We start from the raw sequence: 26427 nt of genomic DNA on the forward strand, positions 1-26427 counted from the left end.
TGGACATCAGAAAAGCCGTGGCAATTATCAGGGGCTGGCAGATTTTGTCCGAGGGACGCTCCACACGATGCTCAGCAGCACTTGGGTTTGGGCACCCAAACACTGCACATTTCAGCCTGAGCCATCCCTTCAGCTGAGCCCATGGTCTGGGCTCACACTTCTGCCTGACCCCTGCTCCAGGTGTGGCTGAGCTCTGCAGGCAAAGCTGAAAATGTTCTTAAGATGTTGGTCTCAGAACTTACATTCAGGCCTTGCCAAGCACAGTTCTAGCTCACATTTTCCTGTGTCTTCAATTTTGGTTCAAACTTGGTTTGCTGGACAGGGCAGTTTCCTGTTCCCATCACGTGAGTAGCCCAGATCTCCAGAGAAAGCGTTTCCTGAGTCTACTCTTCCATTGGTTTTGCAGGGATATATTTTGCCTATACCACAGGGTTGCCTGAACCAGGAGTATGAGCACAGTCTCCTAGAAGTGACCTCCTAGAAGTGAGCAGGAATAAAAGGGAAAGGACAGGATCATCCCTCCTCTACCTTCCTACACAGATAAAAATAAACATTTTCATCCTCAAACCAGTACCAGAGCTGTGGGAAGCAATTCTTTTCCTGCTAATGGAATTCAGAAGAAAACTACTACTTTGTGCAAGCAAGGAGGAAATAGGGGAGGATTTGTGACTCAGCACAGGGCCTGAGTCAGATCACTTCTGGGAACCACTCTGAAGTGGTAGAGCTGATGCACCATCCCCAGCCATGAGCAGGGTCTGCCCACAAATCACATTTATTTCTGACAACACACAGAGAGACTGCCACTATGGTTCTATTTCCAAAGCTCGAGCACTATGAGCAGTAATATTCCCCAAAGTGGATGTTTATCACTTAATAAATGTAGACATTGGCTAAGAAAATTGAAAAATATTAAATATTCATAAATATGAAAGGTTTTATAGCAATTTCAAAGGAAGCCTGGAAAACAACAGACAGTTTCAGCACAAAAAGGTCCACAGTTATGGCAAAATATCTTAGATAAGTACATCTACAAAGATTTGTGAGAAAAAACATTGAGGACTTTCTTCACCAGTGTTGCCAAGGGAAATCATTTCACATGGTTCATTTAAGGACAGCTCTACAATAGCAGTTTGGGGAGGTAGTCTTTTTCTGTCTTGCTGGATTCTCAAAATATTAGCGGCAGATTGGTAGATAAAGTAAATTCTGTGGGTGTAGCCCAGCATTCTTGGGGCTGCAGATGTCATTTCTATTTCAAGAATAATAGGGAAGGTCTTGGAATAGTAAGGAGAGACACAGCACCGGACAGAAAACTAGTTAATTTGAAAATAGGAAAGAAAATTTTTAAGCTGCAGGGTGACTGTTTTGGAGTAGGCAATGCCATTTGAACATATACAGACACCCTGAACATACACAAGCATTCTGAACATATACAAGCAGTCAATTCAAAACCACGTGCTGTAAAAAATAGAAAGTTTGGGCATCTGCCCACCATGTTCTCATGCCTGCATTTGTCTTCATTGACTCCTCAAACCAAAATAGTCACACGCAAGGAGATGCACACAAATGGGCGTGTGGACGTGAACACAATTGTTTTGTGTTTGCCAAGTCTTGCAATACCACCCTTGCCTCATCCTCTGAGGCGAGAAAGGATCAGCAGAACAAAACCAAAAGCCACAACTAAACCCAGCTCTTCTTTCTGGATCCTTTTCTCTTGGGAAGCAGTTCAGCTCGAGAACCCTCTGCCTGCCAGAGTGACCTAACTTAGGCACACGACACAGCTTGGTGGCCACACAGCCCCAGCCTGAGGAGAATGCTTGGAGAAATAAATATACACATGTCTTGGGACTCTCTGCTGGAAGAGACCTCTACTACCACCCATAGAATCATCTTTCTCTCCTCCTGGGGGGCTCTAACTTTTCTTAGAAGCCTTTTGTTCAAAGTATGTAAATGTACTTTCTTATAAAGTTGCTTGATGACTAAAAAGACTTTCTTCATGTTTCCAGTTCCAACATATGAGGTAGCTCCTGCAAGTTCAGCCTTGCTCTCTAACCATTTGATTTTAGCTCAGTTCAGCTGAGGATGGGATCCAGGCAAGATCTTCAGACTTTAAATGTAAGAAAATCAAACCCCAGAATGGTGTGGTGTCCCTCCCATGCAGCTACCTGATTACAGAGGAAGAGCATGGAGAGAAAAGCAGAAACTAAGTGCCTACAGAAAATTCCACATTACAGAAAAAAAGGCCATCTTGAACAAAACCAAAATGAAGTTCAGTGAGAAAACTCCAAAGCTGTTTTGAACAAAGACCACAGTGTGCTGCCAAGTAGTCTTACACAGAGTGGGGAGGTTGAGGTCAGGTACTCTCTGCCAGACAGAGACTTCTAAAGATGGATTAAAGTTGAGGCAAGTAAAGGGCATTCAGGGGCCCTGGAAATTCCTAGGCCAGCAAGGATCAGCTGTCACAATTTCCCAGGAAAGAGATTTGATTTTCTGCTGACAGGATAATCGTGGACTGAGAAAACCATTCATGGGGTCACTGTAAAGGTGTTATCTATCCTTAACCACTGTGAAGGATCACAGATAGGAATAATTTTTCTTGGCTCCTCTTCCTACAGAGCTGTCCAAACCCAAAGACAGTCAGGCCCAAAGACTGCCCCAGTTCTCAGTGAAATGACCCATCACATTTCTATTTGTTAAATTTTGTCATGGGCAAGCACAGCTGTGACAAGGAATGATATTTACAGGGGGAAATTTTGGTCTAGTCCCATGCCACAATCAGAAAACTTGTGCAGGAATATATCAACATGCTGTACTGTCTTCAGTCTGGTCAGGTGAACATAAAAAACAAAACCCCAGACAATAGTTAAACAAGCTCTGAAGTGAGGTAATGATGGAAAAGCCTGTTTCAGGATGTCAGGTGCTGTGGTAGGAAGCTCTGAGAAATGAAAACACATGTCCTAAGGAAACAGCTTTGCAAACAAGGAACTTTGAAAACCTGGAAGTGCTAAATCCTCATGGCAACAGAAATGGGCTCAAAGCAATTGGGTCTCAATCAACTGACTGGAAGATTAATGACTTTTGGGTTACAAACACCTTTATATAATTGTCAAAAGTTTTTACAGTTTATTGACAGAATTCCTCTGGTAAGTGGGTATTAATCTCCTTTCTGTATTATAAATAACAAAGAGTATTTTATTTGTTTGATGTCCTTCTCCAGATGCTCTAACTCATCACAGGTGATGAACAGGTTTAGAAAAGGCAAAAGCTTAAAAGATAGCAAATGTTAACAGGGATTCTGTAAATGTAGAAGTCCAGCCAGAGATGATAAAATTACAGTTTTGTAGTATGTGGAGAAAAATATATTGATGAAAGAAATTGATCTTCTTGCAGGTTAAATGCTCCAGCAAATAACAAGTGGCTTACTGTGAGCCACACAAAGTTTGAACTTCTCACGATAGAAGAATTACAACAAAACATTGGATAAAGTCTAAAACTTTGTCTTTAGATGACTGTGTAGGAGTACAGCACTGTATATGATAAATAATAGGTTATATAACCCTGGAGAGGAAAATTCACCCAACCTCTCAGCTTGGGATAGTGCTTAATGAGCTTAATAGATGGGACAGAGCTCTGGAGAGACACAGTGTGACACTTGCAAGTCATGGAGGGTTTCTAGGAGAGTTTTGAGAATCTAACAATAGAAAGCTACCTGATCAGGTAATTAAAGAGCTGGTGATTTACTTGATCAGGTAATTAAAGAACATTAAACCACAATGTGTGATCGTTGCTGTATTATTGTCTTTATGAACATGTGGGATTTGTTTTCTCTTCTTAAACAGCTGAAAAAAAAAAAGACATGGACAGAAAAATCTGACTCTTTTCAGGGACAAAAGAGTGGATTTAGGGACTTATCAACTCAGTGGTTAATCAGTCCCATCTCACAATAGCTAAAACTCCAGCTTGCTTTCTTTTCCCACATTAGTAAGACTGCTGCTTTTGATTTTTATAAACCTGATTAGACTTAAACCTCTGCTTGCACACATCAGATAATAAAATGCTTTAGGGGAAAAATATGCTTTCTGACATAATAAGCAAAACGTTCTTTAGCTCACTAGGCAGCCCCAGTATGTTTGGACAGAAAAATTAATGGTTGCTGTTTTCACAGGGTTGTATTTGTCAGAAGAAAGAATGGTTCTTTATTGGTATTTACTTTCTTTGCAACTCTCTTTAGAACTTGCACAGTTCAAAGGCTTTTTGTACAGATCGCGTATGTGTTGGTAGAATGCACTGGAATTAAACATTTATTTATTTTTAATTTCCTTTTAGATATAAAAAGCTGTCAAGGAGGAATCATAAGGCCCTCCTGCTGAAGTCTGAACAGCTAAATTAAATTCTGAACAGATACAGAAATCTACAAATATAAATCTGGGAGGAATTTGACTTCCTCCAAAGTTTTAAAGTGAAATAATCTCAGCACTGGAATATGAAAAGCAAAAGGTGGGTTGAAGGCTGAGTTTAAATTTTCACCTATATTGTGAAGGGAAGGGTGAGACTCAGTACTAAATTCTTTCATTGGGTGCTGTTTATATTAAAAACCAGAAGTGTTAGATTTAGAACAGGCCTTTGTAAACCCTGTGTGTATTCATACCTGAATGTGTTGGTTTGACTTCTAACCAAGACATCAAACCTGATTAAAAGGAACTTTATCCTTGGGTAATTTTCAATCCAAATAAAAAACAATGTACAGCAACAACCTACAAGAAAATGCCAATTGCAAAAATGTCCTGAACAACTTATTGCAGGAAAATAAAACCCCAACAAATCACTAGACCAAACAACCAATGCAAAAAAAGGAGAGAAATGTCAGATAGGCTGCTATCTTAATGTGTGAGCAATAATAGAAAATAACTGCCCCCAACAGATTATACTTCTAAGATGTAGAGCATTTGATATGCCCCAGTTCTCACTCCACTGCCTTATCCCTCTGCAAGGATGGTGTGTGGTTGAAAGATGAGATGCTTGAAGAAAGTTTAGAGAGGATGTTTTGTAATCCTGTAAAGAAATTGAATTTCTATAGCCATTTCCACTGCTAAAGAAAACAACATTTAGTAAGGCCTATGGAAAGAAGTGACAAAAATAGAATTTTTATAATTTCTTCTATTTCTTCTATCCCGTGAGCTGCATTCTGTCAAAAATGCTTCTGATGCAAAACTGTTGAGCAGCTTTAGCAGTACAGAAATTGAAAAAAAGATTCTTTGCAGAGGGTTAGCAGATGTTTTCTGAATTGTGATTGATGTGGCAGGGCAAAACAGCAGAAGATAATCTAAAACTGAAAAAATAAGAAGCATATCTACTCAAACAACTCATAAAAAATAGTTGCAACAAAGGGCAAAACACATATGGGATAGGTTATTGTTACATGTGTTAAACAGGAATTGGATTTGCTTCTGGAAAAAAAGGGAGATTAAGAAAGATGTCTGATCTCCTTCCCTTTTTCCCTGGCACCAAGAAAACTTAGATAAAATATTTGGGCAGGTTTGGTGGGCTGCCATTTCCACACTTCCCCATGATCAGAACAGCAAATTATTTGTTCCATCATTGAACATCTTAAGCATTGAAAAGTTTGCCAGTTGTTCATACCTGCCAATGGTATGAACTATATTCTCATCTAGCACAGCAATAGCAAGCAGACATAACTAAGAAGGCAGTACCTAATTTCAGAGAAATCTGCAGCTTCAAATCATTGCTTACAAGATCTTAAATTAATAAGCAACGCAAAACCCAGCCAAGTGAAATCAAAGTGTGCAGTGACATTTGTTGTAAGCTTGGGATGACACCTGATGCAGGAGAGGTGTCATCTGGGAGAGAGCATAAGACAAACCCAAAGCAGATCATGCCCTTACTACTTTGATGTGGAACAGGCAAACCTTCCCTCCCCAGCGTGGTGACAGCAGCAGCCAGCAATTGCAAGTGAGCAACTGGGAGCCCAAAGTGTCCCTGTTGGTACCAGCTAGCCACAATCTGTACAGATACAATGCAAACTGTTCTGAGGAGACAGCAGATGGCATTCTTACAATTTTAGATGCTTCAGGACCAGCATCTTGGTGGCATGAGCTCCCTTTAAGACCTGTGCCCTACATCACGCAGTCTGAATGAGAACTCTGGGTATTACCTGAAGAATGAAAAAAAAAGGGACTAGAAATGTCTGATCCATCCAGAGCCCTTCTGGAAATTCTCTTACTAAGCCAAGAGAGATTGTTTTTTTACTGTTTCCCTGTCTGCTCTTTGATGTCAGCGTGGGGTTTGTTTTCTTCATTTGGAAGGGACTGCCTACACCCTGATGTGGTCCCATATTATGATATTGGGATTTTTTCTGTTGTGAAGGCATGCTGAATAATCATGCCAGCATCCACAGTAACTGGTAGGATAAAAGCTGAGACAGCTATTGGGTAGATTTGTAGTCAGTGTTATTTTTAAAAGAGCTACATAGACAAGATCAAATAAATATTTCCCTGTTTTATTTGCATTCCTTAAATATGAGAGAAATCTTTGTGAGAGCAACATCGTGCCTGTGTGAGTAATTTCCTTAGCAAGAGGAACCCCTCTTTGCTAATGCCACACAGAGCTGGCTACTTCTGCCATAAATGACATCATTCTGCAGGCTGTACCTCTCAGGGAAGCATGCTTTAGGTCCTGATTGCACAATCCCTACTCACAGGAATGATCCTTACCTAAAGGAGAGGCTGTGCTGGAATTAAATTACTCCTGTGAGTAACGGTGACCTAAGTAAATAAGGGACTTGCAAGCATGTGTAGAGTTTGCAGTTCACTATGGAGAAACAAGCCTAATGAGGACATTTAGTTCAGACTGTTCCATCCTTTTAATCCACTCCCTCCCCATTTGTAATGAAATCAGAACAAATTGGCCACTTGAGATTAAAAGCAGCGAGGCAAGGACATGGGAAAGGTGGTGCTACTTGTCCTCTCACAGCACTGTGTGTGCTGCAGAGATGGCACAGAGCATTGAGAAGTCTTGCTCAAGAATGAAGAAGAGCTTCAGGGCTCTGACTGAGAGCACGTTTGCTGCTGCTTGTGGACCTCAAGAGAAAAGGAAGGAACTGGGCCTGGTAAAAACTGACATTATTTAATGTAACAACTGCAAAATTGAAGGCAGAACTAATATTTGGAAGCCAAATTTTGCCTAAATGTATACAAAGTAATTCCCTATGTTGTCAAGGACCTTAATCTCCTAGGATTGGTGGCAGTAAACTGCCAGGTACATTGTTTGTTCCTTAATCATTTTACTACATTCTTTAGTTCCTACACACAAACCTTTCACACTTGGGGAGCTCTGATCTGGCCACTTCTCCTTTCTCCTCCCAGAATCTTCCTCTGGTGTGCAGGTCATAGCATAACCTCAGGAGGGCAAGTTCAAGTCCCTTGCTCCACCAGTGGCAGTGAATAAATGCAGATCACGTGCAGGACACTCCTGCCAACTGTACTTTGCTAGAAGCATAAACATTTTGAAGGAAAATGGATTTCCTTACTACCAGATAGCATTTCCTTAAGACTTAATACCTGCTATTCAACCTAGAGAAACAGCCAATGGCTCAGCATTTCTTTGCCATATTCCAAAAACTCATGGTTATCAAGAGATGGCATTTTGGATTCCTTGTATTCTCTGTGTTTATTACCTCAATTATATTATTTCCTCAACTCTACGACACAACTTTAATTTTCTTTCACAGAACAGAAAATAATGGGAAATTACAGTTGCAAAGTTTGGTCACTGGGAGAAAAAAAACAAAAAAAGAAAGAATCCCAAATGCAAACCAGATAATTGCATTGAACATGCTTTGTTTCAACAGCTGCAAAATGGAATGGTTGCAGTGGGTTGATCTGTGCTGTCTCAGTGGCTGGGAAGGAGGAGGGCAATCCCAGGCCACACATTCAGGTGGCTAGGGTTGACTAGGGTGAATGTTATCACTGGACACTGAGATACAGAAAGAGAGCTGATAACAGGATGCTCAAGGTCCTGTCCCCACCCTCCAGCAAAGTGGTTTGGCAAACCTGAGCTGGAACCATGCTACGGATGAGAACAGTGTATTTTCCCTGGGAAAGAACATTTGAGGGTGGTTAAACATCACCATTTTGGCTCCAGAGGCAGAGTGCCTGCAGCAGGAACTGGGCTCTCTGCCTGGTGCTTGATCCCTCCTTCTGGCTCAGCCTTCCATACACACCAAGTAGAGGGACCCTGAGGATGTTTCAACTACAACCAAGTTCAATTTTGGCTTCCAGAATAATTCAGGTGTACAAGGATTATGCAAGAGACAAAAAGTTGGATGTGTTCCCCCTTGGTTAAGTATGCTGCAGGTAAATCAGGTGTAGTTGAGGACAAATCTCTGCTATAATATCAGTTTCTAGCTCACAGCATTAAGAGCTCTTTTTATGGGCAACAAGCATCAAGCACCCATTTTATTACAAAGCACTCAATAGCAAATTCCAAGTCCTGGAATCAAAAATGAGATAGAGCAGATGCTTAGTCTGACATTAGAATGATGACCATGGTGGTTCTGACATGTCTCTGCTGTCTCAAACTCTGTAAGTTACTCCATATTTTGCTACAAATGTCTCACCCCTATTTTTCTTTCAGGGGAAGGTGTCACCGAATTATGAGCCCATACAGACAGATTTCCCCTTTGATTTCAAATTATTAGATTAGAACATATCCCTTGAAAAGGGGGAGAAAAAAATACTGCTGGTCTTAATGTTAAGAGTAGTCATTATTGAAAATACAGACTATAACCTCAATGTCTTGTAAGCATTTGAAAGCTTTTGATCTTACCTCTCCACAAAACCTGATTGTAATTTAACACATATTATGTATTACAGAAACACCTAGACAGAAAAAAATCCTGTCCTATCACACCTGTGATTTCCTTGTTGCATATTCACCTACATGCAATAATTATGGCAAATTAACAATAAAGACGACTGGGTGACTTTGCCAGTCCAGCATCTCTCAAATAAGCAAAACCTTTCCTCAGGCATTACTCTCCCCACAGAGCCCTCAGGGTGTATTTTACTTCTCATCTTCATCTCTGTACGTGGTGAATGTAACATCAAATGTATAGACCTGGATGGCTCAAATCCATCAGGACATAGCAAGGAAAGGAAGGATGCTTTCCTACCAAAGAAATATTCTGATTAATGCCAGAGAGTTTGGGATAAGGATACAAGATGAGTGTGACAATCAGAAAACACTGAAATAAATATGGGGTAGAGAACACTGCTGAGACTGAGAAAACATTATATATTTTAATAGAGCATTTCAGGGCAGATTACTAATTGCAACGAGACAGACCAAAACCTAAAAGTGTCTAAATTTTTCATCCACCTTGTCTGAAGGTGCCCAATTTTCTCATAAACTCAGAGTAATCATGGACTTAAACATAAACATCATTTTGAAAATGTATATGTTCTAGTAAATTATTTAAATACATGTAAAGGTAGTCACCTCTAGGCATTCTCACATGAAAATTCCGTTCTTATTTAATTTTGACTCAAAAATTCACTCTGCCAGGACATTGCATTGTCATGGGGAGGGTTTGGCTTGGGTCCTGCTCTTGCCTTCTCTTTCCCTGTTACACAATTGCTGCATTTCCAGCAGACCATGTAAGTGCTGGTGCTAGAGAGGTACCTACACTGCCTTTGAGAAACTCTCCTGCTGCAAAACTCCAGTGAAGCTTCAACACATCACAGGCTTAGCTTTCTGTGGTTTGAAAATAAATAATAAAAAAAATAAAATTAAAGAGACATTATGGCAATGTTAAAAAGACATTTTTGTTCCAGGGGAACAGTCAAGTTTCCTCTCTAGCTTCATTAAGAGTAGCAGGGCCTTCTGCCCACATAAATCTGTGTTGTCAGCAGCGGATCTCGTTCAAAACACAAATGTGGAGCACAGCAGCTACTCAAATTATATGACTTCCAAATTGTCTAGAAGAGCTTATCAATTAAGCCTGGCAAATATCAGATAGACAATAACCACTGGCAAAAATGCAGTTACATTAAGACGAAGTACAACATAAAGAGAATGAGCAGAATGTATGAGGTGGTATAATTGAGCTGCAGGAATATATAAATATATAATAAAGGTGATAGAAATGGAATTTAATAAGCTAAAAGGGCATGAGCTAGCGTGCGTAGGAGTAACTCATTGCCCTTTCCAATAGTCAGGAGTGATTTTCTGTTTTAATTGGATCATGTTTCTTCATTGCCCAATCAGATGCTTCTTTTTGCCCTCCTGAAGCACAAAATGTTTAAAACAAGTTTTAAAAGATGTAATAACATAAAGCCAGGAGAGAAGAGTAATCAACAGAAAACCCTTAGCACAAAAGGGCTGACTTGATTCTGTCCCTAGAAAGCTTTACAATGCTTTAAGCTCCCTGACCAAGGAGACACTGGGTAAGTTTCCAAGACACTAAAGTGATTAAGTTTTGGTAGACATGCTGATTTTGCACTTGTCTACTTATGTCCATCGTGGGAATTGTTTTCCTTCTCTCTCCTTTCTCAAGCCATTATATTGATCTTAATGCCACACATTCAGACAGGTGCTGTAAGACACGTGTGAAGTTTTCCTCACAAGGAGACTGCTTTGGTACTCCAGCAGTGAAGTTCTTTCACTCAAAATAAAGTGTGCAGGGCAAGAACTGTGTTAATATGACAGCTGCAGAACAGCTGAACTGTGAAATCTGGCCTGAGTATCGATGATATCAAGTGCTTAGATCTCATTTTCAAAAGTGGCTTTACAACAATGAAACCTAGATCATCCATGAGCTTTGCAAAATAATCACCATTCATCTACACATTAATGCCAGGCTAGAAGGACTGAGTGTGCACCATTTTTCCAGAAGTATTAGGACTTAAAAAAAAAGTGGTGGGGGAAAAAAGTTTGCTTAATTAGCTGAGAAACTCTATTTTGTACACAAAGCAACTTCCAGCACTGGGAGGACAGTTGTGGGAAGTATCAAATCTACTGTTCTGCCATACACCTCACACAGTCACCATAAGAACTGTACCTCTGTCCTGGTTTAGGGCAAATCTGGGAGAGAACCTCCAAATGGGTTGACTCCAAAAGTCACCCCAGGACAACCTCTCACTCAAAAAATAAAGATTTTCTAGAAAAGAAAACAAACTAGTTAAAAAAAAAAAATCTAACTTACAAAAACCCCCTCAAATCAAACCAAATTTATCCCTACAGAATTTCTTGGAAATGTGTAAATACTTAACACTATTTTTTAAATTTGTACTGGGAACCCAAAAACTTTGAATTCAATGCCATTCAAGGCTTCTCCCATGATGGCACAGTTGCTTTTTGTGACATGGATAAAAAAAATGTCTCTTATCTTTTGAACAAAATTTCTATTTTCTTCCTTATGACAAGTGGTCTTGTGAATGTCCCTATAACCACAAAGCATAAAAGTGTCATCTGTTCTCTTAAAGATTATAAAATATTGATGTGCCCACAACCATCATCCAGATGTGGTCTTCAGGCTTTGTTGAATTCATGATCTCAAAGCCTTTTGATTTTAGGAGGCACTAACGTAATTTGGGCCCTTGGACAGTTTGATCCTAACAAAGATTGTCAAAGGTACTTTTTTGCTTGTCTGCCCGTGGGTGAACCAGCTCTGCTTGCACATGAGCCACTCATTGCACTGGACAGTCCCCCCTTTCTTGCTTGAGACCAAATCCCAGGAATTAAGCATTCATGGGACTTGGAAAAAAGGGGTTTTGATCTCTTAACATCCTCTATCCATCTATCTGAAGCTGCTGGATTATTGTGCTGACCTAAATGTCTAGCACTGGTAGCCAACAGGAGACATAAATAATTAGAAGCCACTTCTGGAAGTGTTAAATCTTGAACTTTTGTTTCCAGCTCTCAATCTGCAAAATGCAGACACCAGTGATTTACTTCAGAGGGCAATTAATATGTCTTTCCCCCAGCTCAAATCAAACTTATATGGAAGCTCTCTATATGCTGAGACAGGTCTTTAAATGCATGAACCTGAATACAAAACATGTCCCTCTTAAATTGGATTATTTCCTATGGATTGAGCCAGAGAGAAAAAAATCCACATCAACTCCCTGTGACTCAGAAAAAATTATTCCATGCTGCAAGCCAATCTCTCCACCTCAGACAAACTATTTCCCAAGACCAATCCTAATGAGTTTAAGATTGGCATGAAAAAAATTCACCATGTGCTTCACAAATTTGTTTTGCAGGAATCATTGTGCTTTACACACTTTTTTTTCCCCAAATAGTGGTGGTTAGATGTGGACCTCAAGCCAAGCAGCAGATGTTGGAATTTCCATGCAGAAGGTGGCTGCCAGTGACCCAGAGGATCCCCTCTTCCTAAAGAGATGCAGAATTAAATGAGGAGGAATTGCAGCATTTGTTACATTCATGTAATTTTAGGACAAATCTCTGCAGGTTTTTTTCCTTCCAGGGGAAAAGCCTTCTGCATTTTGGAAGGGCAAGGAAGCAAAAATCATTTCTTTATAGATGGCAAAGCACTGAGAGTGCAATGTTGGTAACTCACCCACTGGTGTTTATGATGCCTCAGGGACAGAACCTGAATGGGACCTGAGACTTGACTTCTAAACCTCTGCACTAAACTTATGTAAGAATGTAATCCTGTAACGTGCTATTTATGGTTGGCTTAGGCAATCTTGTCTAAAAGGCCTCATGAGAAAAGTTAAGCTCTAATACATATGGATGTGGTAACATCTATTCTAGGCTAATCAACAGGCATTTGTACAATTAAAAAATGCCCAGTCAAGATTGAGGCTGCATTAGCTACAGATCTCAGTAGGCTTTTTAAAGCCACGCTGGCCCCCAAGAAGCCTGGTTTAACAAATATAACCCTAGCCAGAACCAGAAAGACTGACAGAGGGTATCTGTCAGGTGAAGTTGATGTTTGCTTGCATAACACTGCACTATGATTTTGTCTAGACCAAGTTTTTGTTAGTCTGCACCAGGCTCCCTGGCTCTGTTCTGGTACAAATAAAATACTCCTTGATGAGAAAACTCACAAATGGGCTGTTAGATAGTCAGTGTTGGGACTGAGATCATGTTTGTGTATGGATGTGAGCTGTGTTCAAGCACACAGCTGAGCTCAGCCTGTGTCAGAACAACTGATGTCACAGAGTTTATGGCAGCTCAAGGCTTTTGCATCACTAAGGTAAGAAGTACTTTAAGATACCAGTCTAGCCAGATCCTCAAATAAAAATAAACAACGTGTTCCCTACAGCTATTCTGGAGAAGATTAACTCCTTTTCTGCTCACTACTTCTCTCCTTGCTATAATTGTGTGAACCAGTGACAGTTTTCAAGCACCTCTCTCTCCAGAAGGTAAAGAGGTTCCATCCATAACAAACTCTCAAGCCAAATGATATAATTTTCCCACTTTGTCACCTCCATATTCCACCTCCACAATGGAACTACCAGACTTAGTTACTCATAGCTTCATCATAAACAAGAAAATGCATGAAAGACTATCAAAGGCTGCTTGAAGACTTTCTCAGAGGCATTACTAATAATTTAGGCAAATCAGACTAACAGAGAATGTGAGTGTGTCATTGCCCTGTATTCTGTTGCTTCTAAATTGTTCCCAGTTCTCTTGATCTGAACATCACATGCAAACAAAATGCAATTTTAATGAAAAAGTTCCTCTCCCTCCAAGATCAACACACATGACCATACAGGATGCCCACCAAAGTCAAGAATTTACAATACCAAAACTTCACTAGGATTTCACAATCATTTAAAGGACTTTATGCTTGCAATCACAAAAATCCTGGATCTTCCCCTTTCATTACTTAAAAAGGTTTCCCAATCAGACTGACATAACATGAGACTTCCATTCCTTTTCAGCTCTGCTTTGGTCATCCACTGATTAATATCACGTTTATCACAAACACATACATTTGAAATGAGTCTTCCCACACACACACACCAAAAAAATAAGCTGTATCATTCTCTGTCTTCAAAATTGTTGCAAAAGTTACCCCCTGCCCCGTGCCACACCAGAGACACAGCTGAAAGGAAAGCAGTGGCATTACTTACTAGGAACTCCAGACACCAGCCGTAGTGGACGTAATACTCGGAAAGCCCGCAGTGCTTTAACATCAAATCCGGCACCTTTTCCTCCTATCGAATTCCCCCCATCTGCTTTGGTTGCTTGTTCTAAAATTGCACTAAAAAGCCTGCAAAAAGAAAGAGGAAACAATCTGTGGGCAGACAGCAAGGCTTGGGCTAAACAGGAACAGGGATCATCACCGTCATATCACCCAAGTTATCTCCCAGACCTGTGAAGGGTGTCACACCTCTCTCTCTCTCTCTCTCTCTCGAAATTCACATGTGCTGGAGGAGAGACAGACTCTCCCCATATGCAGCAGCCCATGGGTGATGTCTACACCGTTTGCAAAGCGCTTGTTTCCCACAAACGTGAGAAAAAGCTGCTCCTTCACGCTCCCCCATGGCTCCCTGCAGCCAGCCACGGGCCACCGACGCTTTGCTGTGTTTATTAACCACCCCTCCACCTTGGGGGAGAAAATCACCCTTAATTAAGGCCATCATTAATTGTCTGTCACCCGTTTTACAAGGAGTTCACCAATGGCGCTGCAGGTAGAACTTGGTGTAAACTGGAGGACCTTTCAAGGGGCGAGGTTTTAGATAAAGGAGTGTGTGATCACACTGTGATTGTGGATTGGTTTGTAAATCCCCTGATGCACTGGCTAACGAGAGGGCAAAACTGTAGGAGTCTTATTATTAGAATGTTTAATTATACCAGCCTTAATGTTTTATCTTGTCTAGTAGGAGTAGACACTTTAAGGAGAAGATGTCTCACTCAGAATGCATTTAAAAAGGCAGAAGAAGAAAGAAAAGGCAATGTTCTTCTGTGAAAAACATGAAGGCTCACCCTATCTGTTAATAAGAACTTGATTTAATAAATTAGCTTTCAGGAAGCAGCTTCCATTTTTCTGGTAAAACATTAGTACACTTGGGGGAGGACAGGTTCCTCATGAATTTGCTAATGATATTGCTTTCAGCCTTGAAATCCTCAGCTTGAACCCAGCCAGATTCAGTAGAGGTTAAAAGCTGTTCCAGCCTAAATGGATGTTTGGCTGTCTGTAAATAAGGCTTTCCTGGGAGTGGCAGAGCCCCCTTGGCCTGTAGGGTGCCACAGAGGTACCAAAGACAGCTTGAAAGAAGAACAGCTTCTCTCTGGTGTGAGAGAAGCGGTCCAGGTGGAGAGGCCTGGATACAGCAGTGGTTTCTCTCAGACTTTGCAGTCTGTGGTGCCCCTGTTGGGATCTCACCCAGATCCCATCTGGAATATTCCACAGAGAGCCCCCAGACCATGGGTCAGCAGAGGCTGAGCTGGCTGATGGCTTAGCAAGGAGCTCCAACACCTGCAGCCTGCAGCCAAATCTTACTGACGGGGCCACAAACACTGCGAGCTTGCCCTGGATATTAAAATGAAGATTCATTTACTGAAACATCAAAATCAGCCAATTCCCCCAGCCCTAAATCCACAAACAAACTTGGATTAGGGGACCACAAACGTGAAATTCCTTTCTTAAGCAGGTTTTTGTGTTTCATTTTTTAAAAAAATCATATTGAGACTCTTATAAAACTTGTGAGCTGTGACTGAGGAACTCCTAACTGTATCTATTCAAAGCCTGAACTTCAAGCACCGCAGAAAGATTTAACAACTAGGTAATGAGCATGGGAAAAAACTGTGTGTGAGGAGGTTGGATGCTGAGTTTGTAGGTGTTGCAGAAGCAGGATGCAGAGAAGACAAAAAAAGAGCCTATGAGAAATACTGCATTGACTACAGATATCACAGAGAGAGACAAAGGAGGGTTGATGGAGAGAAGGTGAATTATTGGAATGTATGTTTTTCTTGAGCTGTGTACACAAATTATACAGTTGCAATTATCTGCTGGTCTTCATAATAGAAACGCTGTAGGTCAAATTTGGCCTAATGTATTTTCAGTAAGCTTCTGATTAAGCTCTAGCAATGTGCTCTGTTTCACATTAAAACATTTCTGTCTTTCTTTTCCACAGAATTCCCATGATGAGTGATGAGTGATGAGTGACGTACCTATACAACAGTCCATGTCCCCTGGGATCCTCTTAAAGGAAAAACAATTTACTGCTAAAATGTTTCTAATACTGTCCTTCTGCTCCAAGACCAGGAATGTCAAGGAACTCTGATCAGAAATTGTGCAAAGGGGAGGCTCCATTGCCCTGCTCCCCATTTTCACTGGCCCCATGTTTTCCCACAGAGCAGCACTGGGCACCAAGGCTGTTTCTGCTGCCTCTTGTACAGTGAGCAGACCAGACTGCTCTAGAATTCTGCTGCCCAAGCAATGTCCTAAATCAGTTCAGGAGGAGCAGAAACACAACCAGGAGGACAGCTCACTGCTCTGGAGACAGATCCTGCCTTCCCAGACTAGTGCAGCTCCACTGCAGGCTAGCTTGTCTTATTTTTGTGCTCCAGCACTGGTGTGCTAAATGTGCTCTTTTGAGGTACCCACAGTCATCTGCTCTGCACTTCAGGAATAATTTGCAATAATTCCTGCTGCTCCTCATTTAAAAAACCTACATTTAAACTTGAATTGCATTACTCCTGCTAATCCTGCTTTAATGCATTTACTCCATGCTTAGTATCTCCCCTGTAGTAATCCTGCTTTTTATTAATGCATTACAACTTCTTATTTCTCTCATTTATTTCACTCTCTTCCCCTTTTGTACTGGGGTCTAGACTGTGCCCAGTGTGGTCTGCTGGATCTCTACTCCACTTTTCAAATTTATAGTACATCTTCTCAATTCTTCTCCTTTGTCCTCACCACCTCCCTCATGGGCAGACATCCATAATGTACAGCTACTTAATTAATGCTCTTAGTTTTTGCAGCTAATTGTTTTCAGAGACTAGAACAGCTGGATGGATGCTAAACTACTGATACAAAAGATGAGGCCAGAGCCCCCCTCTCTTATATTTTAGGGGAAATTCTGCTCTTTGATGAAAACCTCTTGGGAAAGTTTTCAGTAGGAGCAAGGTGCAGTTCTTTATCACTAGAGGGTTAGCATGCTCCTAGCACAGGGTGAGAGAACTCTGTGCTGACAGAGAAATCAGAGTTTGGGTTGCACAAAAAAGGCAAAAAGGCTAATCTCTTGTGGCCACTGAAAATCTCACCATTAAACCCTCCCTCCTCCAAAAACCAGGCATCAACCTTATTTCCTTCCACCTAACTACTTTCTGCCAGCCTAAATTCATGCCCCATTTTCATTTGGATGTCATACTTCCTCACTGATGAAGCACAGCTAACATCACCTTGATTTCTGAATTTCACTTGTGACACGACTGCACCTTAACTAAATTCATCTGACATGAGCTATAAGAGCAGAAAACCAATTTTTATCACAGGTATGTATGGACACGCTCCATGCTTTGTTTGGGGTTTTGTACATTTACCTGTGAAGTAAGAACCCAGCTTCATTGGGTTCTTTTTTTCCTTGTATTTTTCTATTTCCCTTTTGACATTTGATATATCAAAAGGGTTTTCACTTTGCTAGATGACCCCAACAGCAGCATGATAAGGCTGTAACCTGTTTTTCATCTCTTCCTCTGTGGGGAGTACACCATGATTTTTATAGCATAAAAGAAGAGCTTGTCAAGGGCCTCCAAAATATAGGAAGAAAACAGAGGGCTTGGTATTTCTAAGGGCAAAAATCAGCAGAAAAACATGGCTGAAAAAATCCTCTTAGGTATAAAAAAAAGAGTAAAACACAAAGGTTTTTTTTCACAGTGTTTTACAGTTCACCTGTGATTTGTGAGTGTGAAAATATTTGGATCTGCTCTCTAGAATCTCCCCACAGGTCTTCAGAAAAACATAAACTGTGACCACATTTTCCAGCCTGCTCTGACTTCAGGTCTCATCCAAATATCTTCACTGCTTACCTTCCCAAGTAAGACTGTAATACTGCATTTTAAATTGCAACACTTTTTGTTTCTGGCATTAGTTACAGGTCCTTGGGGAATGGCTGTGCTTGGCAAACCACAGCCCTGCCAGGAAAGACAGATATTCTTCCATCACAACATTGTCAAGCTGGTCTCCCCTCAGGAGAAATTTCCTAATATTAAGGGACATCACTGTGGAATCTGAAAATTTCAGTGTTTTCCTAAAGAGGAACAGCAAAAATGAGGGAAGTGGGAGACAATTTGCCTAACCATTAGTGTTTGTGGGTGGGGTCTCATGGAGCAGCTTAGGGCTCTGGTCTCTACTATTAATTAATAATTATTTTGATATTAATGTTTTGATATCAGTTTTCTGACTGATACCCTCACACAGACGTTCTTCAAAGCAGCTGTAGCAAGGTCAGAGGCTGTTTAAGGAGAAACCAAATTCAAGCCCTAAAAGACATAGCTGATGAATAAGCAGGTCTCCCACACTGCAAGAATGATAAGCTGCTACAACCCTATGGTCTAAAATGCATTTTCCACCAGAAAAACTGAGTTGTGTTCAGTGCTTCCCTCTGTTGCTGTTGTCAATTCCTTGTTAGAATCACTGCCTCTAAAATTCCTGTGGATACCAGGGGACCTGTCTTCAGAGGGCAGGGGATAGTATGCAATAAAAAACCATTTTTTTACAGGAAATGTGACTCCCCTCTAAAATTTATACCTCTACATGTCGATTTTCCTCTTACTCTATTGACTACTTCATTTTAAGGTAAAGGAAGCCAGATGTGCTATTCTCTATTGAAGTTATATGTGGTGAAGTGAGTATAGGTGGATTTGAAAGATCTAAAACCTGTTTTTTTTTGGAAGAAGTGCTTCCCACCTAAGCTGTGTCTTGTAGCAAGGGCAGTCATCACTGAAAATGAAGATGGTTGGTAAGGCAGAGTAAGCACAAATAACAATTACCACAGTTTTTTTGCCCCACACACCAAAAAAATCTTTCTGCCCTCTTCCCCAGCCATGTTCAAATCACTCATCTTTCTCCAATAACCCCATTGATAGGCAGAAAAAGGAGCCACAAGGACATGTTTTTATCAGCACTTGCTTTCTTCCTCCTTCCTCTCTCGCTTCAAAATTTATTTTAAACCTTTTCCATGGGGCTTCCTTCCTGGCAAAATATTCAAATACACCAAAGTTTAAACAGAGTGTCACTGAGGGATTTCAGACAGCCCCTAGGAAAAGAAGACAGGGCAGGGGAGGAACAGATGCCACCAAGTAGATTTTGCAGAGGGGCTGTGGTGAGGAAAAGCAGCGCTCCAGCCTCGGCTGTGGTTCTGTGTGAGTGAGTTTAAACAGATAAACATCAAAGGAACCCATCTGGCCTTGAAGTGGAATCTGTCACTTGAGATTGTTACTATTTAACAGAGACCTTGGGGTCTTGGCCATGTTTATTATACTCATGTAATCCTTCCCCAGTTCCATTTTTTTTTGTTCCCCATCTAGTGACTAAGAGCTGCTGGAGGCAAAAGCAGATAGAAGAGCTGAGAGCTGCAGCTTCTGTCATTGGCAAGGGAATTAATTTCAGCCTGAATATCATCTTGCTGATTAACTGCCCTAGTAGGAAAATTGAAAAGGATTGTACTTAAACTAGATATAATGCTGCTCTGTTATTTCTGGAGTCCTGCTCTCTCACATCCAGTGGAAAAAGAGGAGGTGATGTTTCCTCTCTTTAAAATGCCTCCTTCTCATAAAAATGAAAAGGCAATAATCACATTCACAGGAGTTTTGTTCTTCAATCTTTCTTCAGCTTAGGCAGCAACTTCTTCACAGGTGAGGAATCTGCCTTCAAAGGCAGAACCAACGATGGAACTGGACATCAGTGCCAGGGGAGGGGGATTTTCCAGTGTTCAGCTACTGATATGCTATGGGGTCCTCTCTCAGTGGGCAGGAAAAAAGGAGAAGCACAATGGGTAAGGAGAAGCTTTATGCCCACGTGGAGGCAGAGAGGTCTTGAGACTAAGAACAGGTTTCAGCCTGTTCTCCCTCCCCCCCACTGGGAATTCTCCTTCCACCCACTCTTATCCATGCTGATGGGAGGTGGGAGGTATTGGGAAGCACACGGCAGTTTGCTGATTAAATATTTTGGGGCCACCACAAAAGTGCTCAGGAAGGTGGATTGGTTTGGGGCAGAAGTTGTGAGGGGGTTTTGATGACTAGGAGTGTCCCTTTTGATGCTTTCCCTAGGAGCTGATGCAGGGTTTCCTTGGCAAGGAGGTGAAAAGACTACAAGTTTTTGTGGGCGATGAAACTCTCTAACAATGGAGTGGTGGGAGGATGGGAACAATTATTCAGGCAAAGAAATACTTGTTCCCTTTGTATTCAGAGGCAGTTTATCCTTCACCTCTTCCCTTCAACAACCACAATTCCAATCCCTTGCTTATCTCTAACCCTTAGGTAGAAAAAGCAGAAGGTGTATTATTTTACTTTTATTCAAATAAATTAAATGCCAAACTTGAAAAACACAGAGAGGAATAAGAGAATTAGAAAGGTTGCAGCTCAAAGTGGCAATTTGATCTACAATAGTAAAACTAGTCGTTAAAAAGGTTAAAAGATTAAAAGGGTCAAAATTAAAAGTGTTGAAATCACCAGCTGAGCAGTGCAATTGAACCGAGGAACTTATTTTTGTTTGTAAGTAGGAAAACCTGGGATTTAAATTTTTCTTCCATCTTTCAGAATGAGAAACATCAGCAAAAGTTCACAAGATGGCAGAATTTATCTGCCATCAAACTTTTAATCTTAATTAAGGGATTACCTAGTTATTATTTCTTAATATTCATACAGATGGGATACAAATGGATTTTCTTGCAGTTAAACACATTTGGGAAGTTGACTTTATCCAACAGCTTTGGACTGCTTTCTCTTTTTTCTCCTGGTTCCCACAGGGCAGTTTAATTTCCCTGTCTTGCAAGCCATTCAAACAGTGTTTGTCAGAGGAGCAGGTGGACAGCAAGGTCTGATGTCACCCAGATGTAACAAAGCATTTCCCCACCCTCATGCCCCCAAAGACTCCCAGTATCCCCCCATGGACAGAGCCTTGGAAAACAAACTGTTGGTACTCACCCTACTACCACAATTATAAAATCTAGTAAATTCCAGCCATTGCGGAGGTAAGCGTTGGGGTGAAAGAGAAGTCCGTATGCTATTACTTTTAAAAATGCTTCCACTGTAAAAATTATGAGAAAGAGATATTCCACTCGTTCCTGGGGAAGACAAGAGAACAAGAGAGACACTGGTTAGTGTGAGTGACAATTCACAGGTCAGGATGCTTGCTCTGGCCCTAGTCCACCCCTCCAGCTCATAATCTGAATTTGATCCCCACACGGGGCACCACTTGTTGTTTGATGAGAATTTTTGACCACTACTCTTCGTTGCTGGTGGTTTTTGTCTCCTTCAGGGCTGTGTTCCCTGGGATACTCCCTCAGAAGGGAGTTTTTCTAATCTCATTCTGTTTCAGAAAGGATTCTCCAAAGGCTCATTAGCTTCTTGTTTCTCGTGTTTATTAATATATTATCAAAAGACTTGGCAGGTCTTTCTTCCCCAGACTTTTTGCTCAAGTTCAACTCACCATAGCTTTGGTTCACTTGGACTCAAAAGGCACAAAATGGCCCCAAAATACACAGTTCTTTTATCTTTATACTCATTTTTACCCAATTAACAATAGACACGTAAATTATTTTTCTTAATGACCCAATGACCCAACACCTGTGTGCTGCACTGTGACATTCTCTATCCAATCACTCATTACTACCCAAAACCCTCTGGAAGAAGAAAATGAAGAAGAAAGAAGAAGGAAAAGAGACAACACCCTAAATCCTCCATCTTGTCTTCTGTTTTCTAAACTATTTTAACTTTTTCACCCAATGACTTAAGAAAATTCTCTAATTTATACATCCACACTTTTAGCTTTTCTATCTAACTTCAACAGTTGTTTTCATGTAACACCATGAAAACATGCCCATAAATTTCATGTTATATGAAATTCAGTGTTCTCCTGGATCCCAGAGCCAGGCATCAGAGATGAGGGCACACACTCTGTGTCTCAGACTCCAACAACTGATTGCCACCAGGGTTCTCCTGCTCTCAGCTTGCTGCCCACAGGCCTTTGCTCCTCAGCCTCGCATGGCCTGCAGTCACTCCAGAAGTACGAGTGCCAGGAAATTTTAGCTAGAATCTGAAATTCTCTGCCCTTGCCTTGGCAGGGACTGACCCCCCAAACAGGCTTGTGCAAAGCAGGAGGGGAGAGGCACTCCCCAGCCCTCAGGGCAAATATTGTCCAGTGCCAAGGATGAGCTGCATCCAGTCCTTTTCTGCCTCTGGAGAGGAAACGCTGCTGAGTGCAATACTGCGGAGAGAGATGGGGAAAATCAAGAGGAGCCCACCTGAGGCTGATGTGTATGTCAAACTGAGCCTTCTTTGGGATTCCCTTTTCTGTTGCTGGGGAATAAGTAGGCTGAATATTGGTGGTAAGTGATTCACAGATCAGGCTGACTAACGCTGGAGGCTTTTAGTCATTCTGTCAGAACCGCACATATCCCTGCGAAACGCAGGCTGCAATTAAGCATATCCAAACAAAGGCACTTCCAGCTACGGTACAGCCTGATTTAGGACAAGAAAGCAGGATTTTGGAGCCAGTACACAGGCTCACCATCTCTCAGCCTCGGGGCTTTTAGCCCCAGTGTGGAATAAGGACAGCAGTATTGCGGGAATGGTAGGGATCTCCACCTAAGTAGGAGGGGAACTGCAGCATTAGGTAATCACTACACAAGTGCTGCGTGGCAAGCTGAGTGGGAGATAAGTACATGAAAACTAGATGACAGCAAAAGGAGACCAAGTCCCTACAAGGTTAAACTGCAAAGTTACTAAAAGTTCACACTGAAGAAATAAAATCCAAGATAAATACAAATTAAAACGTTGTAGGCACTCCTGTCATATTTTAAATGATGTCCAGCACAGCAGTCAGACAGGTCACTATTTTTCTTTTCAGCTCCAAATTGTAACTGCCCTGTTCCTCTGTCCAGCTGAATGCATGTATGACATTTTCATATTTATACAGCAATATAAAATGAGCAGGATTACAAAAAAAATTAATTCCATCATTTGACAGCTGCCCATTCGAACATCCTCCATTCAGCTCCAGGTAATTAACAACTCACTAGAAGCCTGCAGATTAAAAAAACAAAAAAAAAAAAAAAGCAATTGCCAGTTGAACTGCATGTTTACATTAAGGTGATACTTCAGATGAGAAACTCCATCTGACAGTGGCAGGCACATGTTTGCACTTTAAAATATTGCTGGCTTCCCCTCAGACAATGCTTTCCCAATGCCTGCAGTATCCCCCAGTGCTTAGTACAAGGAATACCTAAAAAAAGAAAAAGTGTCATTCTGCAGTTATCTGATCCAGCAGCGAAGCTTTTGAGCACACCCACAGCAGAGGATTTGTCTGTCGTTGTCCCAGATGGAGACACAGCAGCACACAAGGATTTCCCTTCCCTTGAGCTCAGAAAAGGAAATAACAGCACACAATACTATATTCCCAGCTCTACAGATAGTAAGTGCTTGCAACCAGGAGTCCAGCCAGGGGCTTGGGCATGGGAAGGAGCTCCCTGATGACCTGGAAGGGACTGACATCTTCTGCTTCCACTACAGCTGAGAACTGAATGAATACTGAATCACAAATCACAGCCATGATCCATCTCCATGCACACACTTGGAGAAAAGGACCAGCTATGGCAAAATCTCTCAAACAAAACCCAAAAGAAATGCAAAATGATGCTGTGATGGGAAATCCACGTGGTCTTCCCAGCTTTGTGCTGCCACATGGCTCTACCAGCATGGCAGCAAGTCCACACAGACAGCTCTGCCCCATGGAGCAATGCCCATGTCTGAAAGGATGAGGAAAAACCTGTGTAGAGATGCAAGAAAGATGAAAATGGGGGGGAAGGAGCTGCCCTGAACTGAGGATGGGAGTAGGGAGTGCTGTGCCTGAGAGGGACATGGCTGGTGTCAAATGAACACCTCTGAGGATGGAAAGAAGGATTTCTCTTATGGCAGCTCAACCCAATAATTAGTCTTGCCCACTCCCTGTCTCAAGCAGGGGCTTTGCACAGCTGTGGGCAAGCTCTTTTCCCCTCCCACAAAAAAGGGCCAAACTACTCCTCATCCTGCCTTTTGAGGCTGCCCTGCCCTCTCAGTTCATCTCCCTCTATAAACACACACGGGCTCATGACTAAAACCTCTTTTAGCTGGGGTGGTAGAAGGGGATGTGGAGGAGCCCACTGCTCATTCCAGCTCCTCCTTTAGAAGCAGGTGGGCAGAGCAGGTGAAGTGGAAAGCCTGAGGCTGGTCCCCTGCCCAGCAATTTAACAGCAAACACTGTCACTGGCCCCCAGGGACAAACGCTGCTGCCAGCTCTGTCTGGCTTTGTGCTGCACAGCCACAGTTCCTGCCTTTCCACTCCACGAATTTCATTGAAATACCTGTACTAATGCCAGCAAAAGAAGTCCATTTCCCATACTTTGGAAAATTCTAGAACAACCAACTTCTTATTTTTATTTTTAATTACTATTTTAAAAATATTTATCTCTTCACAGAGCAGAAAACATATCAACAACTAACACATTCCGTTTGGCTGGGTTTGGGAGCCTCACACCTTTTCTCTCTCTAAAGATGCCTGTGGGACTACAGACACTTTTTGTCATTGTAATAAATGCTGCTTGTTGAACTATGTTAGGGGAGTAATAATATGCCAAAGTATTGCACACACATGCATGTATATACACCTATACATTGATATATACATATATACAACTACAAGCTGTTTGAATAAATTCCTTACAGTTCTTCAGCTAAGGTGGAAAGATCCATAAAAAATAAAATTCTCTAAAAGCTTCTGAAATTAACATAAGACACAGAATGTTGAGCAGAGAATAGATTTTATGATCCTCTGCACTTAAATTAATGATTTCAGGGTCTAAAACTGAAGGAAATGTACTGCTGAGATTAAACAGTGCAGCTGCTCCAAGACCATTTCAGAAAGCTACCCCTTCTCAGACTCAAGAAGAATTTAAAAAGCCTACTAAATAACTTGTGTCCTCTTTTCTTCCTTTACTATAAAACTAAAGAGCCTTTATGAGCAGAGCATAACTCAGTAATGGCATAGCACAACTGAGCTCCCCAGAATGCGGATTGCAGTCCCAGTTCTGATGCCACCTTGCCCAGTGAGGGCAGAAATGTGACTCAGCCACTCCCTGCCTCAGGTTAGAAGTGACAGGACCTTCTCTCACCCTCAGCAGCCACAGGGTGATGAATTTGGCACCTGCACTTCTGCTGGCTCGTGTGAAGCTTTGCTCTCACAGGTGAGGTGGCCCAGTGTTCCAATCTCCCAGGTGACACAGCACTGCAAAGCATCCATCATCCCAGCTCCTCTGAGAAGCCAATTTGGTACAATTTTAGAAGAAGGCAAGCTAGACAAATATTGGCATTTCTCTCTGAGAGAGTTCCCTGCTGGCAGGGAGGGAGGGAGCTGAGCACTGCCTTTGCGGGACTGAAAGGAGATAGCAACAGCACTGTCCCTTGAAACACTAATCCAAACCACAGCATCAAAAGAGAAGGAGCTTTGGAGTAAGAAAAGAAGGAACAGTAATGTTTTATTTGTCTCAGAAATGGGGGCTGTGGTCATGTGGATGAGGGACATGAAGCAGGCTGCAGAATTACAAAGCAGGAGCTTCCTCCTTGGACAATAGGGGCATAAATATTTAGAAAACCAAAGGAAAAACACCAACAAAATATGACTGGTAAAAGAGGAAGGATAAAAGTGTTAGAAAGTGGAACAGTCCCTGGATCACACGTGTTCTGGGGCTGGCTGTGCCTCTGCTTGACTTTGTTTTGGGGTTTTTTTGTAGATACAGGACATGAGCATCAGCTACCCTAGCTGATAGATTAACCAGCACTAACACTGCCAAGAAGCAACCTGTACATCATCTTACTCACAACAAAGAAACAAATATTAGCTTGCTGTTAAGGCTCTAAGATAGATCACCAAAAGAGGATTCTGTATTATATATGAAACCCCTCTAATCCCATGTGTCTTCCAAAGAAGTCACAGGTTTGGTTTTGTTTATAATTTTTGAATTGTAACTAATGTCATCTTGGGTTCATAAAAGGAGCCAGAAAACAGGAAATCCAAGGAAATGACTCTAGGGTGCCATAAGGCTTTTCTCCTGTCAGAAAGTGAGTAGAACAGTGCTGCTTCTGAGAAATGGTCATCAGAATGATTCACTATATCTTGATCCCAGCTCTCTAAACTCCATCCATCATCCATCCATCATCCATCCATCATCCATCCAT

The 26427-nt window shown here is 41.6% G+C and overlaps 1 protein-coding gene across 14 annotated transcripts in view; it reads right to left on the bottom strand.

The window, feature by feature from the left end:
* Positions 1 to 26427, bottom strand: part of CACNA1C (calcium voltage-gated channel subunit alpha1 C) — a 435290-nt gene that overhangs the window by 167761 nt on the left and 241102 nt on the right. For all 14 annotated transcript variants that reach the window (XM_033514757.1, XM_033514754.1, XM_033514753.1 and 11 more), the window contains exons 4-5: positions 21142 to 21281; positions 14121 to 14260 (exon numbers count right to left, since the gene is read on the bottom strand). In XM_033514757.1, the coding sequence (XP_033370648.1) occupies positions 14121 to 14260; positions 21142 to 21281 (280 nt within the window). The remainder of the gene's footprint in view (positions 1 to 14120; positions 14261 to 21141; positions 21282 to 26427) is intronic.

This window comes from Parus major, chromosome 1A (genome assembly GCF_001522545.3).
Source record: "Parus major isolate Abel chromosome 1A, Parus_major1.1, whole genome shotgun sequence".
Taxonomy (NCBI): Eukaryota; Metazoa; Chordata; class Aves; order Passeriformes; family Paridae; genus Parus; species Parus major.